Source organism: Anguilla anguilla, chromosome 11 (assembly GCF_013347855.1).
Source record: "Anguilla anguilla isolate fAngAng1 chromosome 11, fAngAng1.pri, whole genome shotgun sequence".
Classification (NCBI taxonomy): Eukaryota; Metazoa; Chordata; class Actinopteri; order Anguilliformes; family Anguillidae; genus Anguilla; species Anguilla anguilla.
In genome coordinates, this window is record NC_049211.1 from 27,283,949 (window position 1) to 27,305,756 (window position 21,808).

The 21,808-nt window shown below is 50.2% G+C and overlaps 1 protein-coding gene across 1 annotated transcript in view; it reads left to right on the top strand.

The window, feature by feature from the left end:
* Positions 1-21,808, top strand: part of itga5 (integrin, alpha 5 (fibronectin receptor, alpha polypeptide)) — a 46,694-nt gene that overhangs the window by 8,963 nt on the left and 15,923 nt on the right. The window contains exons 2-18 of the mRNA XM_035382762.1: positions 7,219-7,349; positions 11,385-11,485; positions 12,377-12,500; positions 12,592-12,653; positions 12,771-12,816; positions 12,956-13,081; positions 13,320-13,364; positions 13,647-13,690; positions 13,993-14,049; positions 14,799-14,851; positions 15,193-15,401; positions 15,767-15,958; positions 16,361-16,406; positions 17,048-17,161; positions 18,717-18,772; positions 19,259-19,416; positions 19,511-19,648. Of these exons, the coding sequence (XP_035238653.1) occupies positions 7,219-7,349; positions 11,385-11,485; positions 12,377-12,500; positions 12,592-12,653; positions 12,771-12,816; positions 12,956-13,081; positions 13,320-13,364; positions 13,647-13,690; positions 13,993-14,049; positions 14,799-14,851; positions 15,193-15,401; positions 15,767-15,958; positions 16,361-16,406; positions 17,048-17,161; positions 18,717-18,772; positions 19,259-19,416; positions 19,511-19,648 (1,702 nt within the window). The remainder of the gene's footprint in view (positions 1-7,218; positions 7,350-11,384; positions 11,486-12,376; positions 12,501-12,591; positions 12,654-12,770; positions 12,817-12,955; positions 13,082-13,319; positions 13,365-13,646; positions 13,691-13,992; positions 14,050-14,798; positions 14,852-15,192; positions 15,402-15,766; positions 15,959-16,360; positions 16,407-17,047; positions 17,162-18,716; positions 18,773-19,258; positions 19,417-19,510; positions 19,649-21,808) is intronic.

A 21,808-nucleotide genomic window follows, 5' to 3' on the forward strand; every position in this document is an offset into this window, starting at 1 on the left:
AGCACTCAAAACCCCAGACTCCTGTGCTGCTTGTCGTGTTTCAGGGAGTTTGGTTCATTCTATGTGTTACGAACACCCGATGTGCTCCTGCCTAATTTCTGCAGGGGCCGTCGTCTCCCAGAGCTGCTCCTGGCTCACTGTCCATCTGATAGGAAACGTTCCCCCTTCTGTTAAACGCGGCCAGAATGGCAAAAATAATCTGTGCAGACAGCTGAAAGCATAGACTGCAAGTCCACCCCTCTCCGCTGCGACAAAATCCGCATGTTCGCGGCTCGCCCACCACCGCGCCCGCTTTCGGTAGGCTCAGCCACCCCTGCCGCTGTGACATCGCTGCAGATGGCGGCTGGCAGTGTCGCTGGCGCGGAGCTGTGATTTCCCGCTGTTTAAAAACACAAGATCTCTGCTTTTCTTTTGGTTGGTTTCCTCGCCGGCTGCTGGCCGCTGTAATTGCATTGGACTCATGGGTCGACTGAAGACTTTCATCAGGAAGGAAGACGATTAATGACGGAAATGAGAGAAATGCGTCTGTGGCAGGAAAGGGCATTTCATTACCCGTTTCAACCTCCTAGTAATTCTACAGGGACGCAGTCGTGAGACCAAACTGAATTTCTCCCGTGAATTTCTGGTAGAAGGATGGAGTCAAACAGTAGATTTTTCATTATGTTTTTCCTGATTTGAATGTTCCCTGTTAATTTCCAAACCTCCATTAAAAATGTAACCAAATGAAACCCATTTAAATGTTTTTTTTTATTATTTGTTTGCAATAATTGCCGATTTAAAGCCTCAAATGAGACGTCTCACTGTGCAGGGGAACCAGCCCTCCTACTGGAAGGGTTTTCTGAACAGCTTTTGTTTATACATTCCCATTTTGCACAGCCTGCATCAATTAATCTAATTAACACCGAAAGCCTCAGTCTAGTGGCATTGGGCTGTAAGTGGCAAGGTTTCAGTTTTTGAAAGGGAATTGGGCTCTGTGGTCCTCGGGCTCAGAGCCCTTGCAAAACCGCAGATGTTGTATTTACCCTGGCTGGCTTCTCCCCTGGATGTAAACTGCTGATAAGCTCTTTCTGCACTGTGATTTTACTGTTTTCATATTGCAGCCTAACTTCTGATGCTGCCAAAAGCCTTCTAGAAAGAATCTGCTCTTGGAAGCGCCATAAGAAAAGCAGACTTAACTCTTCAGCGCTAACTTCTCCTTAAGCGCGGGGAGCCGAGCGGGGCTGGCCCGACTCGTCCCCAAAACCAGAGTCTGTCCCGTCCCCAAAACCAGAGTCTGTCCCGTCCCCAAAACCAGAGTCTGTCCCGTCCCCAAAACCAGGGTCTGACCGGCCCCAAAACCAGAGTCTGTCCCGTCCCCAAAACCAGAGTCTGTCCCGTCCCCAAAACCAGCATCTGACCGGTCCCCAAAACCAGTGTCAGATCAGTCCTCAGAATGCTGATAGCCAGCTGTCTTCTCCCCTGCTAATCCCCTCAAACCTCTCACCCTTTGCAATGCAGAACCATCAGGTCTGAAACGCAAGAGACCCCAGACTCTGAAATCCAAGCCCTGCTCACAGCATTTTCAGTTAAATTAGCTCGTTCATTGCCCTGCTCAGAAATAATGTAGGGTGATCTCATTTACCTATAATCCCTTTCTAATTTGTACTCAATAGAAATTGAATATTTGAATATTGAATATCATTTGAAATATTGAATATCATTTGAAATATTCCACAACAAAAACTGCATCATTAGGCATGATGTCCTGGATGGTTTGGGTGCAGTGATACTCCCTGGCTTGAGTGATTTGATAGCGGACAGGAAGTGCTGAATAAAAAGGATTGTAGAACTGAGGAGTTTTGTTGGCATGAGCGAAACTTTAGTTTTTGTGTAGAAGAGCACTTGCTTTGTGCGAGGAAAAAAATGAAGAAAAGTTGGAACTGGGACTGAATTGAGTGGAAATATGTTTTCAGCTATTTAGGGAGAATCAAAAAAGAATTATTGAGTGTGGTTTATGTCATGGAATCCTGGAAAGGTTGGGTTTTCCTAAAACAGCCTTACAGTTTTTTGCCTCTTCAATAGACTAAGATGACTATGACAGGAAGCAGTCTTTGCCAAAATTGCTTATTCGGAGCCAGAACAGGCTTTCTGTGATGGCCCCACGTGGTCATTACTAATACCCCCCTCCCTCTGTAGGCAGACAGACAGGAGGAGAAGAGGATGATGGGATGAGTTCTATCTTTTGTCTGATTGTTCAGCTCCCAATAGCAGGCACTCATTTTGGGGGTGGGGGGGTGGGGGGGGGGAGTGGCAGCTAGACAGATTCTTAGCTGGGATAAAGACCCTTTAAATGCTAATCGGTCCTTATTTGCTCTCCTTGCTGATCATTATCAGCCCATGGTGACTGAAGGGAGGGGAGGGACCGGATGACCAGTTGTGGGTTTATTGAAAGGCTCTTTGATGAAAGATGTTTCCTCCATTTTCTTTTTTTTTTTCGGTTTTTGGAACCTCAACGAAAAAAAAATTGCGTTTATACACGCAGCCCTATCCACCAGGGAATTGATGTACTTGGATTTGAGTGCCTGGCACCCGATAAAATAATCCCAGTTACTTTGCCATGATTTCAGTTGGGCTGTATAGGATCTTGTTAATGTGCATACATTTATTTCCCATGCTTACATGAGATGCATGAGTGGAACCATTGTTTCTTTCACCTCATGCTGCACTCATGCCGATCTCTCATGTCCTGGTGAGCTGCTGGCTCTGCTGGTTTTGATTTTCACCTTAAATTCGGTTTCCAGTTTAGACCCAGATGAGGTGAATTACCTGGGCAATTGAACGGTTTAATTGTTGTCAGTTGAGTGAAGTTGAAAACCGGCAGACCCTGCGGCTTTCCAGTAACAGGGTTGGTCACCCGTGCTGTCTAATCCATACGGTCAACATGGAGTACACACAATGCACAGAGGCTTTGGATGGAAGCGTTAAGAAGTATGCTAGTTTTTTTAGCAACAGGCTCATAAAGGGTCTGGAGCAGTTTAGGGTCTTCAGGGGAGACTGGGAGCAGCAGACCTGGGCTCCGTCTGAGCGTCTCCTGCTGGGTGTGGCGGGAAGAGAGCGGATTGGCTGTGAGGGGATTGGCTGCAGCCGTGGAAGCGAGGGGATTGGCTGCAGCCGTGGAAGTGAGGGGATTGGCTGCAGCCATGTGGTCTCCTCCTGCTCCTCTGTTCAGACTTGGGATCTCTGCCCAGTTCGCATCACAATAGCCGCATAACTCATTATCATAGCGGTTAGGTAAGAGAGCACAGATCCAGCACAATGGGTCTTAACTGAGACCATTTGTCTTCTCGTATTTAGTGTGTGTGTGTGTGGGTGTGGCAGGGTTTCATGTACAGAGTGGGAATGGGAAATCCCTGTGTGTGTGTGTGTGTGTGTGTGTAAGTGTTCTCCGAAATTAAATGAGCATACACATTGGCACCCTGTGGTGAAGTTTATACTGAGGACTTTTTAATTAGCCCTTTCATAGTGAAAATCCCTTGGCTAGTTTACTCAAACAGCCCGGTAAGTGGTTTGCTGTAGATTGGCTACTAGCCACATTAGTGTTAAGCTAATTAAATTGTTTAGTGGTGAGTATACCTGTCACTCCCACTTTAGGGCTGGCATTCATCCAATGAGAAGCCTTTCTAATGATGTCCTTGAACTGTTTGGAGGCTTAAATATAAAGTTGGCATAGTACGACTACTAATGTTTATTCATTGTCACCACTTATTTTAATTATTAACCGTGAGGGTGAACAGGGTTTAACCGCACAGGGTGATGCCTTGGTGGTCATTTTGTAAGAGCTACTTTAGTGTGGGCATAACTGTAAGTTTGAGAAGTTCAGTGGGACCCAGAACGACCACAGTGGGTCAGGACCATGGCGTAATCAAAGGCCATCATCTCCTACAGCAGTTTCCCTGTCACTGCACTTGGGTACTGATTTGGTAAAGATTAAAGAGGTAAGACTGCCCCATATTGACCCACAAAAGCCACTTCTGGCAACAAGTGCAATGCTTTCTTTCAGATTGAATTCTGCGGACTTTTTGGTCAATGTGTGTGTATGAACACGAATGTGTAAGTATGAGTGTCAGTGTGTGGGAGGGAGAGAGTGAGAGAGGGAAGGAATGAGAAGGGGAAAGAGAGGGAGAGGCAGCAACTTCCTCTTTGCGCTCTCTAGACATCCGGGCCCCAGATGGACAACACGGGAAATGTCAACTGTCAAATTCTCCGGGAAGGTCGTTATTCACCGGTGGGTTTCCTTGGCTTTTTCGGGGCCGCCCCCTTCTCGTAAGACTTCTCCGCTGCACTGGTGCTGCTGCACGCCCGAAAAACCCTGATCCCCAGAACGTTTCTGAAAGGCTTCGAAAAAACCACCTTCTTTCGCGCTCTCGCTCGGGACCGCGAAGCCCCCGGCCGTTTTTATTTCGGCTTTGGCCGCGACCCCCCCCCCCCCCCCCCCCCCCCCCCCCCCCCCGCGTTCCCACACGCTCTCCGCGGTGAAAAAAGAACCCTGGTTCCCGTCAATCACTGCTGCGCCGCGCTCGTGTTTTGTCTCGCCCGCGGGCCATGCTCTGCTTCGGCGGGATTTTTCCTTCCTAATCACAACATGGGAACTTCCTCTTCTGTCTCCATTCCCAGGGTACCTTTCAGCAGAGCGCGATGGCTGCGGGGCGGCTTAATGAGCCCTGCTCGAGCGATCACGATTCCGTGTTCAGCGACGGCTGAATGCTGCTACTGTAGGCGAGCTCGCCAGGGGGATTCTGAGTGTAGTTGGTCTTAGTTCCCTTTGTGCATCACGGAGAGACCCAGGGCAGGAAATGGTTCACATTTCCTGCGTTTCAAGACCACTCATGAACAAACAGTCTCTATCTCACACACACGCATGCACACACACATGTGCACACACACGCACACACTCACGCACACACTCACACGCACACACATAAGCAACCACTTTCACACACACGGACACACATAAGCACCCACATGCAAACACACACACACACACATACATGTACACGTACGCACATGTATACGTGCACACACACATACACACACACGTACACGATCATGCTCTCACACACACTCGCTCATACGCATTTGCGCACACACACATACACACACACGTACACGATCATGCTCTCACACACACTCGCTCATACGCATTTGCACACACTCTCTCTCTCTCACAAGTACATGCATGTGCGGACGCGCACATGCACTCACGCACGCACGCACACCCTCTCCCCTCCCTCCCCCTCCCTCTCCTGGCTGGGCATGGCAGCATAATGGAATAATGGCGGTGAGGTCATGGCTGGACTTTAAGAATGCAGCCTATGCAGTCTGGAGAAAGCCCTCCAATTACAGCACTCCGCTGCTCACTGGTGCGATCAGGGGAGAGACGCCGCCAAGCTTTGACCTGGCCTCCTCCCGGTGACTGGTCGCCATGGTAACGGCTCTCCAAGGTGCAGGCCCCCAGGCAGTGGCGGACCAGCATGTTAAAGTGCCCCCGAACCCCAGCGTGAGGGAAGCGGGGCGCATTTAAACCAGAAGGGTGTGGGATCGAGCCCCGGGGTGGGCCCTGCTGGAGTTCCTTTGGGAAAAGTGCTTAACCTGAGCTGCTTCGACCAATACCCCGCTGTGGAAGTGCACATTATATGGAGAAAAAAAACAGACCCTGGCCCTGCGCGTTAGTCCTGGATAGAGGAGTACGCAGAAACATTAGCGGTAATGGGTCTGGCTCTGACGTGAAGACACCAGCGTCCCACAGCCGCGTCTGATAAACGCTTCTCCAGGTCTGCCATTTTCGCAGCTCCTGAGGTGCTTTTCTGTGGGAGGGAAAGGGAGAGTGCGTAATCTCGCTGATGGAAGACAGGAGCGCTTGTGTGAGCGCGTGGGGGGAGGGGGGGGGGGGGCGTAAACAAACACACATGGCCGCACTGCGTTCGCATGTGCGCTACGGTCCAGTGTAGCACCGTACATCTGCTAAGTGCTAATAGCGCTGTTATAATGGTGGAGGCTTGACTGCATTTGAAAGGGCAATTTGAGGTCAGTTGCATACATATTAGCGGCTGCTAGCAACTATCGCTCCAATCTCTCTCTCCCCAGCCACCACTAGTCAAATACTTGAACCTAGCATAACCAAGATCAGATTGCCTTGGCAGAGACAGTGTGTGCGTGTTTGTGTGCGTGTGCTTGCGTGTGTGTGTGTGTGTGTGTGTGTGTGACTGCACCTACACTTGTGCTTCTGTGAATATGTGTGGTAACTGAGCCACAATGTCCTGGTGCCTGTGTCTCTTGTCTAAGAGCTCATATAAGCAGGATGTGGTATTAGGTGCTAGAAAGTTCTAGAAAATACAAATGACTAAGTGAGACTCCCTCTCTCTCTCTGAGGTCAGCCGGGGCGTTCGAAGGCCTCCCCCTTCCAGGTGCGGGTGACTGTGCGAGCCGCGATGTGGCGGCGGGTCGTACTCTATATGGAAACTGAGGGCCCACAGCTCAGGGTCACGGGGGGAGTTTCTGTGTACCGTCAGTCTGTACACACCGCTGTCTCACCCCCTGCCGTCCCAGACCCAGATACCACCGCAGGTCTCACCAGGGGCCCCGTGGGAGGGGCCAGAGGACCACAGTGCTTTTTTTGGGTGCTGCTATCTCCTGTTTTCCCAGGGGGCCGTTTTGTGTAACAGTTTGCCGAGGTGATGTAAGCGGTCAGGTTGCACTTTGACATCAGACGTGATAAATAATGTTTGAGACAGAGCGGTCGTTTTTTGCTTCAGTTGATTGTCCCTCAACTCATTAGTTAGCTAGTAAGCTCACTGAGGTACAGTAAAGCGAAGGCGCTTTCGACGACGCTTTCTGGAAGCTCAGCCCTCGTGTTCAATAGTAACAATGTGCCCCTTAGCCTATGGCAATATAGGGCCTTTAGCTGCCGGGTAGCGCGTTTGTCTTTGGAGTCTTTGGGAGAGTGAGAGGCATTGGGTTCAGACCTCACCACGGGTGAGTGTGTCACACTCGTTACAGAAGCAGCTGTAGTTGCAGTTGTTTCACTGACTGAGGTTCACAGCTCCTGCAGTAATGGTGTATCACCAGTAGAGGGTGAAATGGCGTTTGTCCCTTTATTCTGTTTGTTTTGAAAGGTCGGAAGATCTTGTTCACCGCTGCCCATTGTATTCATGCTGCTTTGTCCTCTTCCCCTCCGAACAGCGTCAGCGTCCTTATTGGTGCCCCCAAAGCCAACACCAGCCAATTTAACATCACGGAGGGAGGATCAGTGTACTACTGTCCCTGGAGCCTGAGCCAATCACAGTGCAGCGCCATCGAGTTTGATGATCAAGGTAAGATTGGCTCTTTCCAGTAGCATGGGCAAGTTCATTCAGCGTTAAGTTCTCGCTGAATGAACTTGTGGTGAACTTTGAGCAGGGGGACTGGTGCCGATGTCTTTCAGCTGAACAGTCAGGCTGTTGACAGACACTCGTTCGTTTCTTGTCCCTGCTTCCTGTAACACCAAAACACAAAGCTAACCTCTGCTCACTTCTTATCATGTCTTCTGGTGAGTTAGTGGAGGTTGTGTGTGTGCGTGCATGTGTGTGTGCGTGCGTGCATGTGTGCGTGCGTGTGCGCGTGCGTGCATGTGTGTGTGCGTGCGTGTGTGCGTGCGTGCGTGTGTGTTTTGGGCAGGGGGAGCAGGGTTGTTACACTTGGTTCCTGTTTTAAGAAACCACCTTAAATCTGATAGACTGTTCTCTTTATGCTGGTTGGGGTGGAGGCAGGTCCAGGCCTGAGCAGTTAGATTCCCCTGTAACTCATTTGTGGGGTTTCCTCTGAAGTTTGTGCGTTTCCATGGAACGTGCCGGCACTGGAAAACAAAGCCGAGCTTCATGAGGTCATCCGGGGTAAAGCGGGAGGGGAGGGGGGCGCAGAAGGCTGTTTTTGAGGGGGGGTTGGAGAGCAGGGCAGAGGGACGGGAGGCTGACAGTGAGAGCTTTGTGTGGATCTGAAACACAGACCTGGGCCTACCGCAGTTATAGGGGCTGACAATGCACAGACCTATGGGGAGAGGGAGAGGGAGAGGGAGAGGGAGAGAGAGAGAAAGAAGAGAAAGGGGAGGGGAGAGACAGAGTAGAAAGCAAAGAAAGGGAGGAGAAAGTAGAGAGAGGAGGAGAGTGACGGATGGGCTGAGGGGGGAAAAGAGAGTTAAAAATGTATTTATTTCGGCCTTCTTGTTGGCGCACTCTCACCCAGTGTGCACTCGAGAGTTTGGCTTCGGAAAACGGATTCGCCTGGAACGGCTCCTCGCGCGTTCGCTGGAGCTCAGCGAATGAGAACAGCGTGTAGAACGCACGTACAGAGAGGGGAACTGCTTTTGGCAGCCGGTCACTCGCTAACCGCAGGTATTCAGCGATTCATTGTTTGTGACGCCGAGGGGACATATTCACGCAGATGTACCTGGTCTCAAAATGCTTTCGTGTTGCCTTTGAAGGCACATGGAGAAGCTGGCTGGCACCCAGGTCAGTGACCTCACGCACTGCTGTGGCTCTGCTGATAAGCCACAGTTAAAAGCTGAATCAATTGAATCCCTTTGTTTTAGCACAAGCATTATTAGGTTGTCGGTGCCCATAGTCTGACCTCTTGAATTAGCTCTTGAAATTAGGCCAAGGGGCTGCCCCGCCTTCTATTTTGGCAGCTTCCTTTAGATAAACAGGAAGCAAAAATGGCAGCGACCCGAGGATCATAGACGGAGGCTCCCCCCCCCCCGCCCCCCTTCCGACCACCACTCCCTCTGGGGCAGCTGATGTGATGACTGAATTTGGCCATTTGTCGCTGCTCCTTATTTTACCCCCCCTCCTCCATTCTCCATGCACCCTTCATTCCCAGGACACCACCCTAGACTGTGGAGCCCCCCCCCCCCCCCTTCCATACGCTCCACCCGCACTTCACTCAAAGTTCAAAGGTCAGAGTGCCTGTAGACACAGTCCAGACTGGCTGGGTCCCCAGAGGACGTGGGCTTGTGGGGTGGGTGGGCCAATTGGCGGGGTCAGCCAGAGAGGGCGGGGCCATCTGGGGGCGGGGTTACATCATCTCCACTCTCACGGTGACATCAGAGGGTTGGCATGGGAGCAGGAAAAGACAGGGCTGAATAGCAGAGGCAGATCCCCCCCCCAGGCTCTGGGCCTCCGGCTGGGTCGGGTCCCTGAGGAGCTCTCTCAGCCAGCCTCCGTCACGCTGAACAGATGAATGAGAGAGCCAGGCGGACGCGCGGGGAACGGACGGACGGACGGACGGACGGACGGACGCGGTCGGGCGGCAGGCAGGCCTTCCTTGGGCTCACGGCCCTGAGGAAAGCCGCAGAGGGGGGGGGGAACATGGCGACTCTTACACAAGTGGTTTAAGAGCCAGCTGCTTTCCCATAACTGCAGAACCAGCAGAGCCTCTCTCTGACTTCAGCCGCGGGCTTCCATGGCTGCGGTCAGTCCCTGCAGCTGAGATCATGCAAAGCCATGACGTGTCTCAGTTTCGCCAATGAGAAAAAATACTCTTTTTTTGAGAAAAGCTTTATATAAAATTTTATATAAATTTATATAAAATGTGTATAGCAGGCACAGCATGTTAAACGTGCATGATGGAGTCTCCTGTGGAAGTGTTTTACGAGGCCTGTAAGCCCAGAGCGAGGGATCGGACGGCACGCGCACCCGCAAGCTCTTCAGCGAAAGCGTGTCTCTCGTGCCTCAGAAGGGGCTCCAGGGGGGGCCGACGCTCTCGGAGTTCAGTAATGAGAACATGGAGGCCTGTTTTCTTTGGCAGGCCGCACACAGTGGGGTGGGGTGGGGTTACGGATGGGTGCGATATGGTAGATCTTTCTCCCCAACGTCATTAAAAGCCCTAATCCCTGTGCTTTCTGACCCAGGAGGCGGGGTTCTGAGAGAGGTGGATTTAGGGGCTGGGGGGGGGGGCAGGGGGCTGGGGTGGGGACAGGGACAGGGACAGGGGAGTGGCTGGGGTCGACTGATTGATCTGCAACTATGGGGAATTTGTGAAGCCAAACATGGGTGCTGTTTTTCTTGGAGGGTAGCCTGGATGTCTCAGACTGTCGTGTTAAAAAAATGTTTTTTTTCTTAAATAAAAAAAAAAAAAACATTGTTGTCGTCCCCTCCCCCCCCTTTGAGGTGGAGAGCGTGCCGGCAGGCTGGCGGGGGGAGGAGGGAGGGCGTGGAGGCGCGTGGGGGCGCGTGGGGGGATGGAGGCTGACGTAATGCTGAAATTCTTTCTCCTCTGCCTCACTCGTACCTCCTTTCACCCCAACACTCGTCCCGCACGCCGCGGCCGTAATTAAGGCAGCCGCACGCGCCGTCCTTCGCTGCAGAGTCGCTCAGCGCCAGGATGCCGAAAAATGGGGTTTGGAGCGTTTCAGCCTTGAGTGTTTCGGAGATGATCTTGGGTCAGAGAGACCACCTCAGCAATTGTAACCGAACACTGTTTGCCGTGATAATTATGAGTAATGCCAACAGTGTCAGTATAATAATAATAATAATTATGTATTACATTTAACTCCTGCCATTCATCTCAAAGTGCTTCACAGTTGTGGGGAGGATCGAGTCTCTCAATGTTTTTCACATTGAAAGCTCCACTTTGACTCAGTCTGGCCATCTGCACCCCTGAGCTGCTGTGCCTGCCCCCCCCCCCCTTCCCCTCCCGGTGTACCTGATGGCCACCTCTCCCATTACCTGTTCCTTACCGCCGTGTGGACAGGGCCGATTCACAGCCCCGCCGGGGCAGCTGGCCCTCGCAGATGCCGGGTCAACAAGGTGGTCCCTGGCGGCGTTCGAACCCTGACCCTTCTCTTTACCTCCGGGACAGGGCGGCTTATAACCCAACCGTGAAGGTCATTGATTGGTCCTCGACCCCGCTTTTCAGCCGACTGTGAAGCATATGTGCTGCAGCCACGGATCTAATTTGTATTTGAAATACTTCAACCCTTTAGACACCGGCTAAATACCCACAGAGTGCTGATCGCTGTAAAAGAAACATCTGTTGTCATCTGTTGAAGAACAAAATGCCTCTCTCATACCGTCATGGATTTGGTTAGTTTTCAATGAAGTAGTCATTCATTGAGCATTTTCAGTGCTCTACAGGATCTGCAGGAGGTCATACCAGCATTGGTAAGTGAAAGAATCTGTTCCAGGTGTAGGGAGGTTGTATACTGGGACTTGCTGGTTCAGGAGGAAGAGAGAACTGGGGAGAAGCTCTGCACATTAGGTGACCCAGCATTCTGAGGAAACAGGAAGTGGACTGTAGGGTGGAGGTTGGGAAGAATAGCGCTTGTGTTGCAATCACTGTAATCGTCCTCGTTTGCGTGCCCTTCTCTTGCACAGGGGATCGCAGTTACCACGTCAACGACACTGATCTCCAAGTGGAGTTCAAGTCCCACCAGTGGTTTGGTGCCACAGTACGTTCCCATGGCAACACCATCCTGGTAAGATTTGGTTCGCCGGGGGGGTGGGGGAGGGGGGGTGGATCAGTGAGCTGAGCTGAAGGTGACCAATCGGGGTCTGTGTTATTAGGAAGTGTGGAATAAACGGTCTGACTATGTCTAACCGTGCCAGGCCGCACTCGACCTCACCTACGAGTCTATGATCTGGAATCAAATTCATTCCTTATAGAATCGCTTTAGACTCATGGAAATATCAGCTGGGGTCACTATACACATATTTTCTCAGTGTTCCCCACCCCGCCCCATTTTGCTGTGTCTCTAACAGTAACTTGGTAAACAAAGGGAGCCCCCCCCCGCTTTGCCTGTTTATTTATGGAAGGCCTAAATAAAGCATTAAAGCAAAGCATTGTGCCCTGATTACACTGACTCACTATAAATATGTCTGCGTCTGCACTGCTGATTCAGCCTGAGTAAAAATCATACTGGAATCACAAATCCAGGGACTGACCAATCCCGTAGCTGTGTGAAGGCTAGCTGAAGGCTACTTGAAGGTCAATTTGGCAGAAACTGAAGGGCGGTCATGTGAATACCCCCCAAAAAGAGCTGGAGGCTGTTTATAAGTGGGGCTCACCTACCCCTTGTATACCACTTGTCTACTACTTGACATTTTGGAATTTCAAAGGTCAAGGAAGCCTTCGCCCTGTGGATCCTGCGTTTATTTGTTTCTCACCAAATAAACATTTTCTCTTGTCAGTTCAACTTCAGCCGAGACACAAAGTGTGAGAACAATGAAGCTGTAAAAACAGACGTGGACACTAATTTGCATCGACTGTTTTTACAACCCGGGTCGCTCCCCCCTGACTTGTAGAATGGGAGGGGTAACTGTGGAACTGACACCTACCCCCCCTCCCCCCCTCCGCAATTCTGCTGTAGGCTTGCGCCCCTCGTTACTACTGGAGAACTAAAGAGGACGTCCCGCTCTCGGACGCCACGGGAACCTGCTACCTCTCGGTGGACAACTTCACCAAGTTTGTGGAATTCGCCCCCTGCCGCACAGGTATGGTACTGCGGGCAGCGAGGAGACCAGTGCTCTCTGGCAGTTTCCTTGTGGAAGCTGAATCCGTGACGGAGCCCTCTGTGTGTTTTAGAAAGGCACGGCCGCGCCGGTCAGGGGTACTGCCAGGGCGGGTTCAGCGCTGATTTCACTAAGGTGAGGTGCCGAGAGAACCTTCCATGATCTGAGCTTGTTTAAGGTCTGATGCTGTTCGGTGCCGTGCAGAATTTGTCTGTTTTCACGATCGGTTGCTTCTCTCTCACTGTATTCTAGACTGGGAAAGTAGTTCTTGGAGGGCCAGGGAGCTACTACTGGCAAGGTAAGCACAAGGGGTAAAGGTGGAATTGAATTGATGTCCTCAGAAACGAATGGAAACAAAGCTTCATTCTGTCCATCGGTGAGCAAAATGGGGTGAATGAATATCCTGTTTTGCACTCTTTTGCCCCCGTTCCTACCAGGCCAGCTTATCTCAGCCGCAAAGGAGGAAATTGTCGATGCCTACTACCCTCAGTACTTCCTGTTGTTCGTACCGGGCCAGATCCAGACCCGACAAGCGCAGGGAAACTATGACGACAGCTATCTTGGTAACGGCAGCCATTTTAGCTCTTTGTCCATTTTCCCCTCAACTTCCTGTTTAGTCTCCAATATTTTTAGCCAAAGGAAAATGAACATTTTTCTTGTGCTAATGATGAGCTAATGATAAGATTGTCCAGACATAATAATGTTCATGTCATTACTGTCCCATTAAAAAAGGCAACGTTGCACTGTGGGTCCATTGGGGAAGTTAGCTCTGCTTGACACCGCTTTTTCACTGTCTTGTAGGGTACTCTGTGGCAGTGGGGGAATTCAGTGGAGATGCAGAAGAAGGTAAGCTCAACACCTCCCTCATACATGCACGATTAGGCCTGGCTCCACCGACATGGGTGAGATTTAAGGCCCTATGCAAAATTTACAACTGCTGCCTTTGCTCTGATTAAAGCTGAATGCCTCTCCTTTCTGACTGAACCTGGAATCTATGAAGATTCCTTTCAGTTAAAAAAAAAAACTGTTTTCTGGAATTTCAGGGCTCAGAAAAAACCATAGCTGTGTCAGCGTTTCCTTTCCTAAGTCCCATTTCTCCTTGTTTTTTCCTGTCCGTGTGTCTTGCAGATTTTGTGGCAGGTGTCCCAAAAGGAGTCATGCTCTATGGCTTGGTAAGGACCCTTCACTCTGATTCTGTTATGTCTTTAGAAGGGGGGGGGGAGCAAAGAGAGAGAGAGAGAGGATGAGGAAGTGAGATGGAGGAATGGGAGAGCGATGCAGTTTGTTGTTGTGGAATCGTAAAGAAGGGTGTGATATGTAAAGCTGGGATGATTGCATTACAGAGGGAAGGCAGGGCCACAGTGCATGTTTTCCACAGCCAGCCCCTTACTCATGGTGTTACAGTTAAATTTTTTTAAATTTCCTACAGTGTGATTTTACTGGCTTATGGTTCTGTGCTCTGTCTGTTTGCCAGGTGTCCTTACTGAACGGGACCAATATGAAATCGATGCTGAACTTCACTGGCGAGCAGGTGAGCGTGTCGGGTGCCGTTTGACTCTTTGGGTCGCGGCGCAGTGGCTGTTCTGTGCTCTTATGGCTCCACCCGATCTCAGCTTACACCCCAGTTCGGTCTGTGAATGCCAGCAAAGTCATTTCCTTCAGTAGCCGTTTCCTGCTGGGCGTTCTTGAGCGTGCGGTCACCTGAAGACCCTAGTTAACGAAGGGAGCGCGTGAGCTGTTTTCGAAAGTCAAGACTTTTACGATCCCGTAAAAGAAATAGCGTATATATTTTTAATGCCCTCATCGCTGCGGTCGAATTAATAAAATCAAGAAAAATGTTTTATGTGCAAGCCTCAGCAATCTGGGGAATGAAAGTTCTGCGGTGTGCTTGGAGCTGCGTGTCACAAAGCAGCTGAAGAGCAGTTATTCCGATTGGGGCCAGCACAGTAGCAGCCCAGCTGGAGAGCGCTCTGCTGTCAGTGCTAGAGCAGGCCGACGCCTCATTCCAACGCGCATGCAGCCGTACAGAGCTGTTCTGAGACAGCGCACCATAGCTCATTCAATATGACCGCCATTAAGAATAAATAAAACACAATAAAACCAAAAACGTACAGGTAGTTATCATAAAGGATTTAAATATATATGTGTGTGTTTGCATGTGCGTGTGTGTGTGTGTATACACGTGGCTGTGTGCATGTGCATATCTGTGTGCGTGCTGGTATGTGTGTTTGCCAGTGTGTTTGGGTACAGGAAGGTGATGCTTGTTCTCATGTTTTCCAGATGGGCTCTTATTTCGGGTATGCAGTGGCGACCACCGACGTGAACAATGATGGGTGAGTGTGGGCAGCAGCATGGGCAGCGGTGTGGTAATGGCGGGGTGAAGGGCATCATGCGGGGGGGGACCCCAGTCTGGGGCTGGTAGGGAGGGGTACAGTACCAGGGTAGAGACCCCTCAGTCTGGAGCAGTTTGTAAGAGCCTTTAATGGCTGTCATTTAACAACCTCAGTGAATACATTGTATGTTATGATTACCTGGTCCTTAGTGAGATTTCATGTGTGTGTCTGTGTGTGTCTGTGTTCCTGTGTGTGTGTGTGTGTCTGTGTTCCTGTGTGTGTGTGTGTGTGTGTGTGTGTCTGTGTTCCTGTGTGTGTGTGTGTGTGTGTCTGTGTCTCAGGCTGGATGACCTCCTGGTGGGCGCTCCCATGTTCATGGTGCGGGGCTCGGGTGGCCGGCTGGAGGAGATGGGCCGGGTCTACCTGTACCTGCAGCGGGCGGCTCTGGACATGGAGCTCAGCCTGCCCCCCCTCACTGGGACTCAAGAGTTCGGCAGGTTTGGGAGCTCCATCGCCCCTCTGGGAGACCTCAACCAGGATGGCTTCAACGGTGAGAGGCAGGGTCAGGGGAGGGGCGGGGTCAGGGCAGGGGAAGGGCGGGGTCAGGGCAGAGGAGGGGCGGGGCAGGGAGAGGAGTGGTGGCGGGATCCATCCAGATAGGACATTTTTTGTTAAATTGGTGTTGGCTGCCTAAGTTACATCACTAACCCCAGCCCTTATGTTGGCTGAATTCATTGAGCCTGGTTTGCAGGGCTTCTGTCCCTGGATGGAATGACATTGTTGGTCACTTTTTTGGAAAAGTCTTCCTCTGTCCCAGCAGTCAGTACCCCTTTGCTCGACCGTGGGGTGTGGTGGACTGCTCTTTTTTGTTTTTCGGGTTTTTTTCATTCCCGTGCTTTCTCGTCCCTCCTCCAGATGTGGCCATCAGCTGCCCGTTCGGAGGGGAAGACCAGCAGGGCGTGGTCCTCATCTATAACGGCCACGCCGGCGGCCTTAAGGACACGCCCTCTCAAGTGCTGGCTGGCCAATGGGCTTCCGCCACCATGCCGGCCAGCTTCGGCTATGCCATCCGAGGAAACAAAGACCTGGACATGAACGGGTACCCAGGTGAGCTGGGGGACGGGACTGCCTCCCATACAGACCCCTTAGCGCACTCTTTAAATTACCGTGAGCCTTTAATTACTGCGCTGTACATCACTTTTAGTTTACAGAGTAATGTCTTGCTTTTTCTTCTAATGATCCATTGTTTTTCTTGTGTGGGGGTTTCCCAACTTGTGTGGCAGTACATTAGCTTTAATGATTTACTTTTTCATCATAAGCAAGCTATTTAGCAAATAAAAATCTTATCTGGTTACTAAGTCAGAGATTTTAGAATCGTTTGGGACCGTCTACGTTTTGGTTATGCACTTGGAAATGGTTCTTTTGGGGTATTGCACAGCTGCTTGTTCAGACCATACATTCATTCTCTAGATTCCAGATGCTAATCTGTGTGTATTCTGATTTCCCCAGATCTTATAGTGGGAGCATTCGGAGTTGACAAGGCGGTTCTGTACAGGTAATTCACCTTAATGCAAAGCCATAATTCTTTGTAACTGCCTGTCTTCTTGGATAACCTGTTCAGGGTGGAGAACAAGACGTGCCTTCCTGCTTACCAGCCGCTTCTAACCAAACGCACATGTACGGGGGTGCTATCGACATCCTGCCCACACCCGCACACCCTGCTGTACAGAAGAGACGTCAGAGCCGTGTTCAGTGAATCCTGTGTGTGTGTAGGGGGGATTTAGAAAGTGGGAGGCTAGTCTGTAGGCTGTATTTGTCATTCCTCAAGCACCTGTGTGTCTGACCTTTGACCTAATCCACACCACTGACTGTCGATGGTCTGTTTTATCATAATTAAGGTCTTTTTTCCCCATTCAGTTAGCCCTTATGCCTTAGCTGTACTTTCACACAGCGCTGTGTGCAGAACATACTCAGATAAAGTACCTCCTGGAGCTGCAGCTTAAATTTCCCACCTGGGAACTGAACCTGTAACCCTTTATTTAAACCGTTTATGAGGTTGTATGGTTTCAAACCAAATTGCCCTAAACCCCTCCTGCACACTGTTGAGTTCACAATGAGGCCTCTCTGTGTTGTTGACCTACGCTGACAAAATGCTTGATACAGGAAATGACATCATCTCCTGTTTTGTTCCTGCAGGGCTCGGCCTATCGTTAATGCCAGCGCCTCGCTGACTGTGTACCCCACCATGATCAACCCAGAGGAGAAGGCCTGCGTGGTTACCCACGGCAACGAGACTATCCCTGTCTCCTGGTACGTGTAGGACTCACCCCCTACTTCCTACAGGGACCCCGATTGGAGGAACTGTTTGTTTAATGTAATTGATAAGGAGGCAGTTACTGTTGGTACGAAAACAATTAACTGGTTCCTTCATGTATGTATGTATAACTGGAAAAAATAATAATGATCTTCACGATCATCCTCATTATCATTGTGTGTGTGCATGTATCTCTAGCTGAACATGTTAACTGGGTTTCATGTTAAAAGCTTTTTAATTCCCAACTCTAATCTGATAACCATGCTAAATGATCAGTTAAATGTAAACTGTCAGAGAACAGCCCCAGATGGCCTTTTAAACACACACACGCAGATACACACGCAAAATCTTACTGATGTCCAGTCATAGTATACAATGTTTATATATATATATACACCTCTATAGTAAAGCCAGTCAGTATGCCTTTATGGATGTCTTGGCCCTGTATCCCAGTGTCTCCTTGAGAACAGGAAACTGTGTGGGGCAGTTTTTGGCCTTAAATGCCCTTCTTTTTCTCATCTCTGGGGGATCCCCTATGCTTGACTCATAAAGGGGAAGTTTAGAGGGGTGCCTGAGTGTAGCGTAGCGCTAGAACATAACTGGGCTGGTCTGTGTAACTCACAGTGTGAGTCAACACCGTGCTTCTGTCTGGCCTCTCCTTTCCTGCTCTATAAATGAAACTCTTGTGTTATATGCATGTGCCTCGGTCACCGTTTACGTCTCCTGGCAACAGGAGGAGAGGGAGGGTGGGGTCAGAGGTGGGGGTGGGGCGGCGAGGTACTGAGCAGGACTGGCAGCCGCTTTGAATGAGATATTGTTTGGTAGCGAAGCACAGCTGGGAAACATCAGGAGGAGCATATGTGCACGTGTGTGCAGACATAGGCGCTCATACATATGGAAACATACGCACGCGTAGCGTACTTTGTATGCGTGCACACACACACACATACACATGCACACAAGCACTGGGAGGTGTGCACACGCACACAAACACACATTGCATGGGTGGACACACTGGGTGCACACACGTGCATAAATGGACACACACACACAAACACACACACATACACAGTCACACACACACACACACATACAGGCACGCAGTCTCTCTCGCGAGAGTGGTGTCTGTAAAGCGATACAGTTGAGAAGTGCAGGGGCTGGTCTGAGCGTGCTCGGGTGATGTCATGCGCACCGTTCCGGTCCGATCCAGGACCCAGAATGCGCTGTCCTGCTGTGGGAATGAGCGGCTTGGTTTACTATTCCGGTGGGAGCAGGACACAGAAACCCTACCCTCTGTGAGCGAATCCTAAATTCCTGCCATCCTGTTCACTTCTCTCAGGGAAGGGAGTGGCCATTTCTACCAAGAGGTGCAGCTCATTTCTGCATTTTGACTTGCTTTGCAACCTGTGGTTTTTGATAAACCCCACAATAAACAGGAAGTGGTCTGACAAAAATAGTGCATCGTGATGTGATGTGAAGTGCAAGGTAGGGTGTGACTGTTCACGTTGCTCGTCTAAACTTTCTGTCTCTATTTTTATCTCCTCCCCACAGTGTCAACCTCAGTTTCTGCCTCTCAGCCAATGGGAAACACCTGCCAGATGCCCTAGGTGAGCTACCTGCACATTGGAGGACCAGCGGTTTGCTCCCATTGCTTACATGTCCTCCATCAGTATTCCTGTAGTGTTCCTGAGTATTTCCTACACAGATTATGTAATACAGAAGTCCCCATTATGAACGGCCACCTACCCTCACTGTTGGTCATTTACAATCCACTCAGTTCAACATTGAACTTAATCTGCTTCCACTGCCCATTGTTGTGGTTTACTATGTTAATGCCTCTTTGTGTGTGTCTGTGTGTGTACTGTGTGCGTGTGTGTGTACTGTGTGCGTGTGTGTGTACTGTGTGTGTGCGTGTGTGTGTGTGTGTGTCTGTATGTGTGTGTGTGTGTGTATGTATTGTGTGTGTGCGTGTGTGTGTGTGTGTGTCTGTATGTGTGTGTGTGTGTATGTATTGTATGTATGTGTCTGTGCGTGTTTGTGCGTGTGTGTGTGTGTGTGTGTGTCTGTACTGTGTGTGCGTGTGTGTGGTTCAGGGTTTCTGGTTGAGGTGCAGCTGGACCGGTTGAAGCAGAGGCAGAAGGGGGCGGTGAGGAGGGCTCTGTTCCTGGACTCCCAGCAGGCCGTTCTGCAGAAAGCCGTCAGGGTGGCCAACGGGGCCCGCGTCTGCCACGAAACCAAAATCTACCTGCGGGTCAGTCCTGAATTGCGCGCGCAAATACGGTCCCTGAACCGCAGCGTCTCCTGTCTGACCTGGCTCTTACAAACACCACGTTCCTCTTCTGCAGGATGAGAAGGAATTTCGGGATAAGCTCTCCTCCATCTACATCGCGCTCAACTTCAGCCTGGACCCCCACGCGGCGGCCGACTCCCACGGCCTGCGCCCCATCCTCAACTACCAAACCGTGGAGCTCATGGAGCAGAAGGTAAACCTTCGCTCCCTCTGGTCACGTGACTGAGCTAGCTCTTGGTACCAGGAGACAGCAGTACACTGTGTACCCTTCAGCGCACTTGCTGAGCGCACGTTCTCCGAATCATAGATAAATCCTGCTGTTTGAATCTCATGCGTTTTGCAGTCGAGAGATTTATGGCTTACGATGGATTAGTGTTTGACGCTTCCACAAATGAGAGTTTGAGTTTTTGACACCGCTGGATAAGGGGCTGGAATGTCTGCAAGGCCATTTTAAACAAGAAACTTCTAAGCATGTAAGCCAGAACGTTTTTTTGAATGTTCCTGCCGGATTGACTTTCAGGGCTGTTTTGTAATGTCTGATAGTATGTGCACTACAGTAGTGTAAAAAGCAGCATAAGGGAACAGCTATGGGTTGGGTGGGGCTTTTAGAGACCATATGGCATCTGTTTAAAATTTGTTTGTATTTTGCCAGTTTTCTCTGGTATGGAGAAGTTGGGCTTAATCTGCATTGAAGTCACCACTGTCCACCATATGTGAGCAAAGCTATATGAGTACTAGATTAGAGCTCTGTGGAGGACAGACAGAATGTGATCCCTCTCTCTCTCTGTCTCACACACATGCACATATGTACACATGTACACACGCATACATATTGTTTTCGATCTCTTGGCTAAAATTGTTTTTTTTCCCCACAGTCAGGGTGAGAGGAATGTGAATCTGTGTGCTGTAGTACTGTAAGGATCGGCAGTGTGAGGCCCAGGACCTCAGAGTGTAGTCCCCAGTAGGGGAATTGCTGTGTTTCTTAATCTCAGCTGCTCTAGTATGAATCCCAGCCACATACACAGGTCCAATTAGCAAAAAAAAAAAAAAAAACAATATGAAAATTACAGAGGAAGAGGGGGAAGTGGAAGAGTTAGCGGATTTGACTGAGTGAGGAGGAAGTGGAAGAGTTAACGGATTTGAATATGAGTGAGGAGGAAGAGGAGGAAGTGGAAGAGTTAGCAGATTTGAATGTGAGTGAGGAGGAAGAGGAGTGCGGGGCCCTTCATATATCACTGCGCCTGCTGGCGGCGCCAGGCCCGCCCTGCTCTGGTGCTGAGTGAGAGTGAGAGATCAAAGCGGGTCTCAGAAGGCTTTCACAGCGTAATCTGCAGCACATGCGACCGCCTGTCTGCACATGCACCGCGATGATGGGCTGTTCACAGAGCTCTCCGATAATCCTAGAGGATTTTCAGACACACACGTACATACACAAGCGCACACAACGCACATGCACATGCAAAGACAGACACAGGTGCTCACACACACGCACATACATACACACACACACACACGTGCTAACATACACCCAGGTGCACAATCTCATTGACATGCAAACACAAAATTTAATTCATTAATTATTTAATTTACTTTCCTACAGACCTGTCTTTCACAGGCCTACAAGGCCACTGCTCAAGAGAATGACAAAAATCACTCGCTATTTTTGAACTTTTAACGCTCTTATGTTGTCTTTCGTTAAGTTGACGCATATGTAATTCACTAGCGAGAATAGCTTTTTGAAGTGTGTAGCACACTAAAAATGACCCTACTTGAACTTACTAGAATATTCATGTCAATGGGTCCACAGTCCCAGCTACTGTTGTATATATACAATAGGGCTTTCTCTGCACGGCCATTTTGGATGGATATATGGGGATGCCTTTTGGTTTAACAACGGTCCCAGTGACTCCAGTGAAATGGAACATGTCTTGTTCATAGCCGCGAGGACAAACTTCGTCCCTCTCCAAAACGCTGTGAGCGGGCTTTAGAGAGCGAGGGCGACCGAGCCCGTGGTGGAAGTTTCCTCCTCGTCCCCAATTAGATTCGCTGGCTTTAATTACAGAGGAGCACAGAGCTTTGATACGGCTTTTCCCCCGCAGATTCTCTCCCCCCCCCCCCCCCCCCTTACTGCGGGGTTGCCTCTTTGGGATTTCTCTTTCATTTTATATTTATCGTCATGGAGTGCATCGCGCAGGGACGCAATTACAGATGAGAGGGTGTTCGCTGGGGAAGCCTCTCTATCCTCTTTCCTGCAGTCTCTCCTGCAGACCCATAGCCCCCCCACCCTCTCTGTCGCTCTCTCCTGTGTGATCAGTGCGCTTTGGGGCATGCTGGGTGGTGGTGTCGCGTGTGG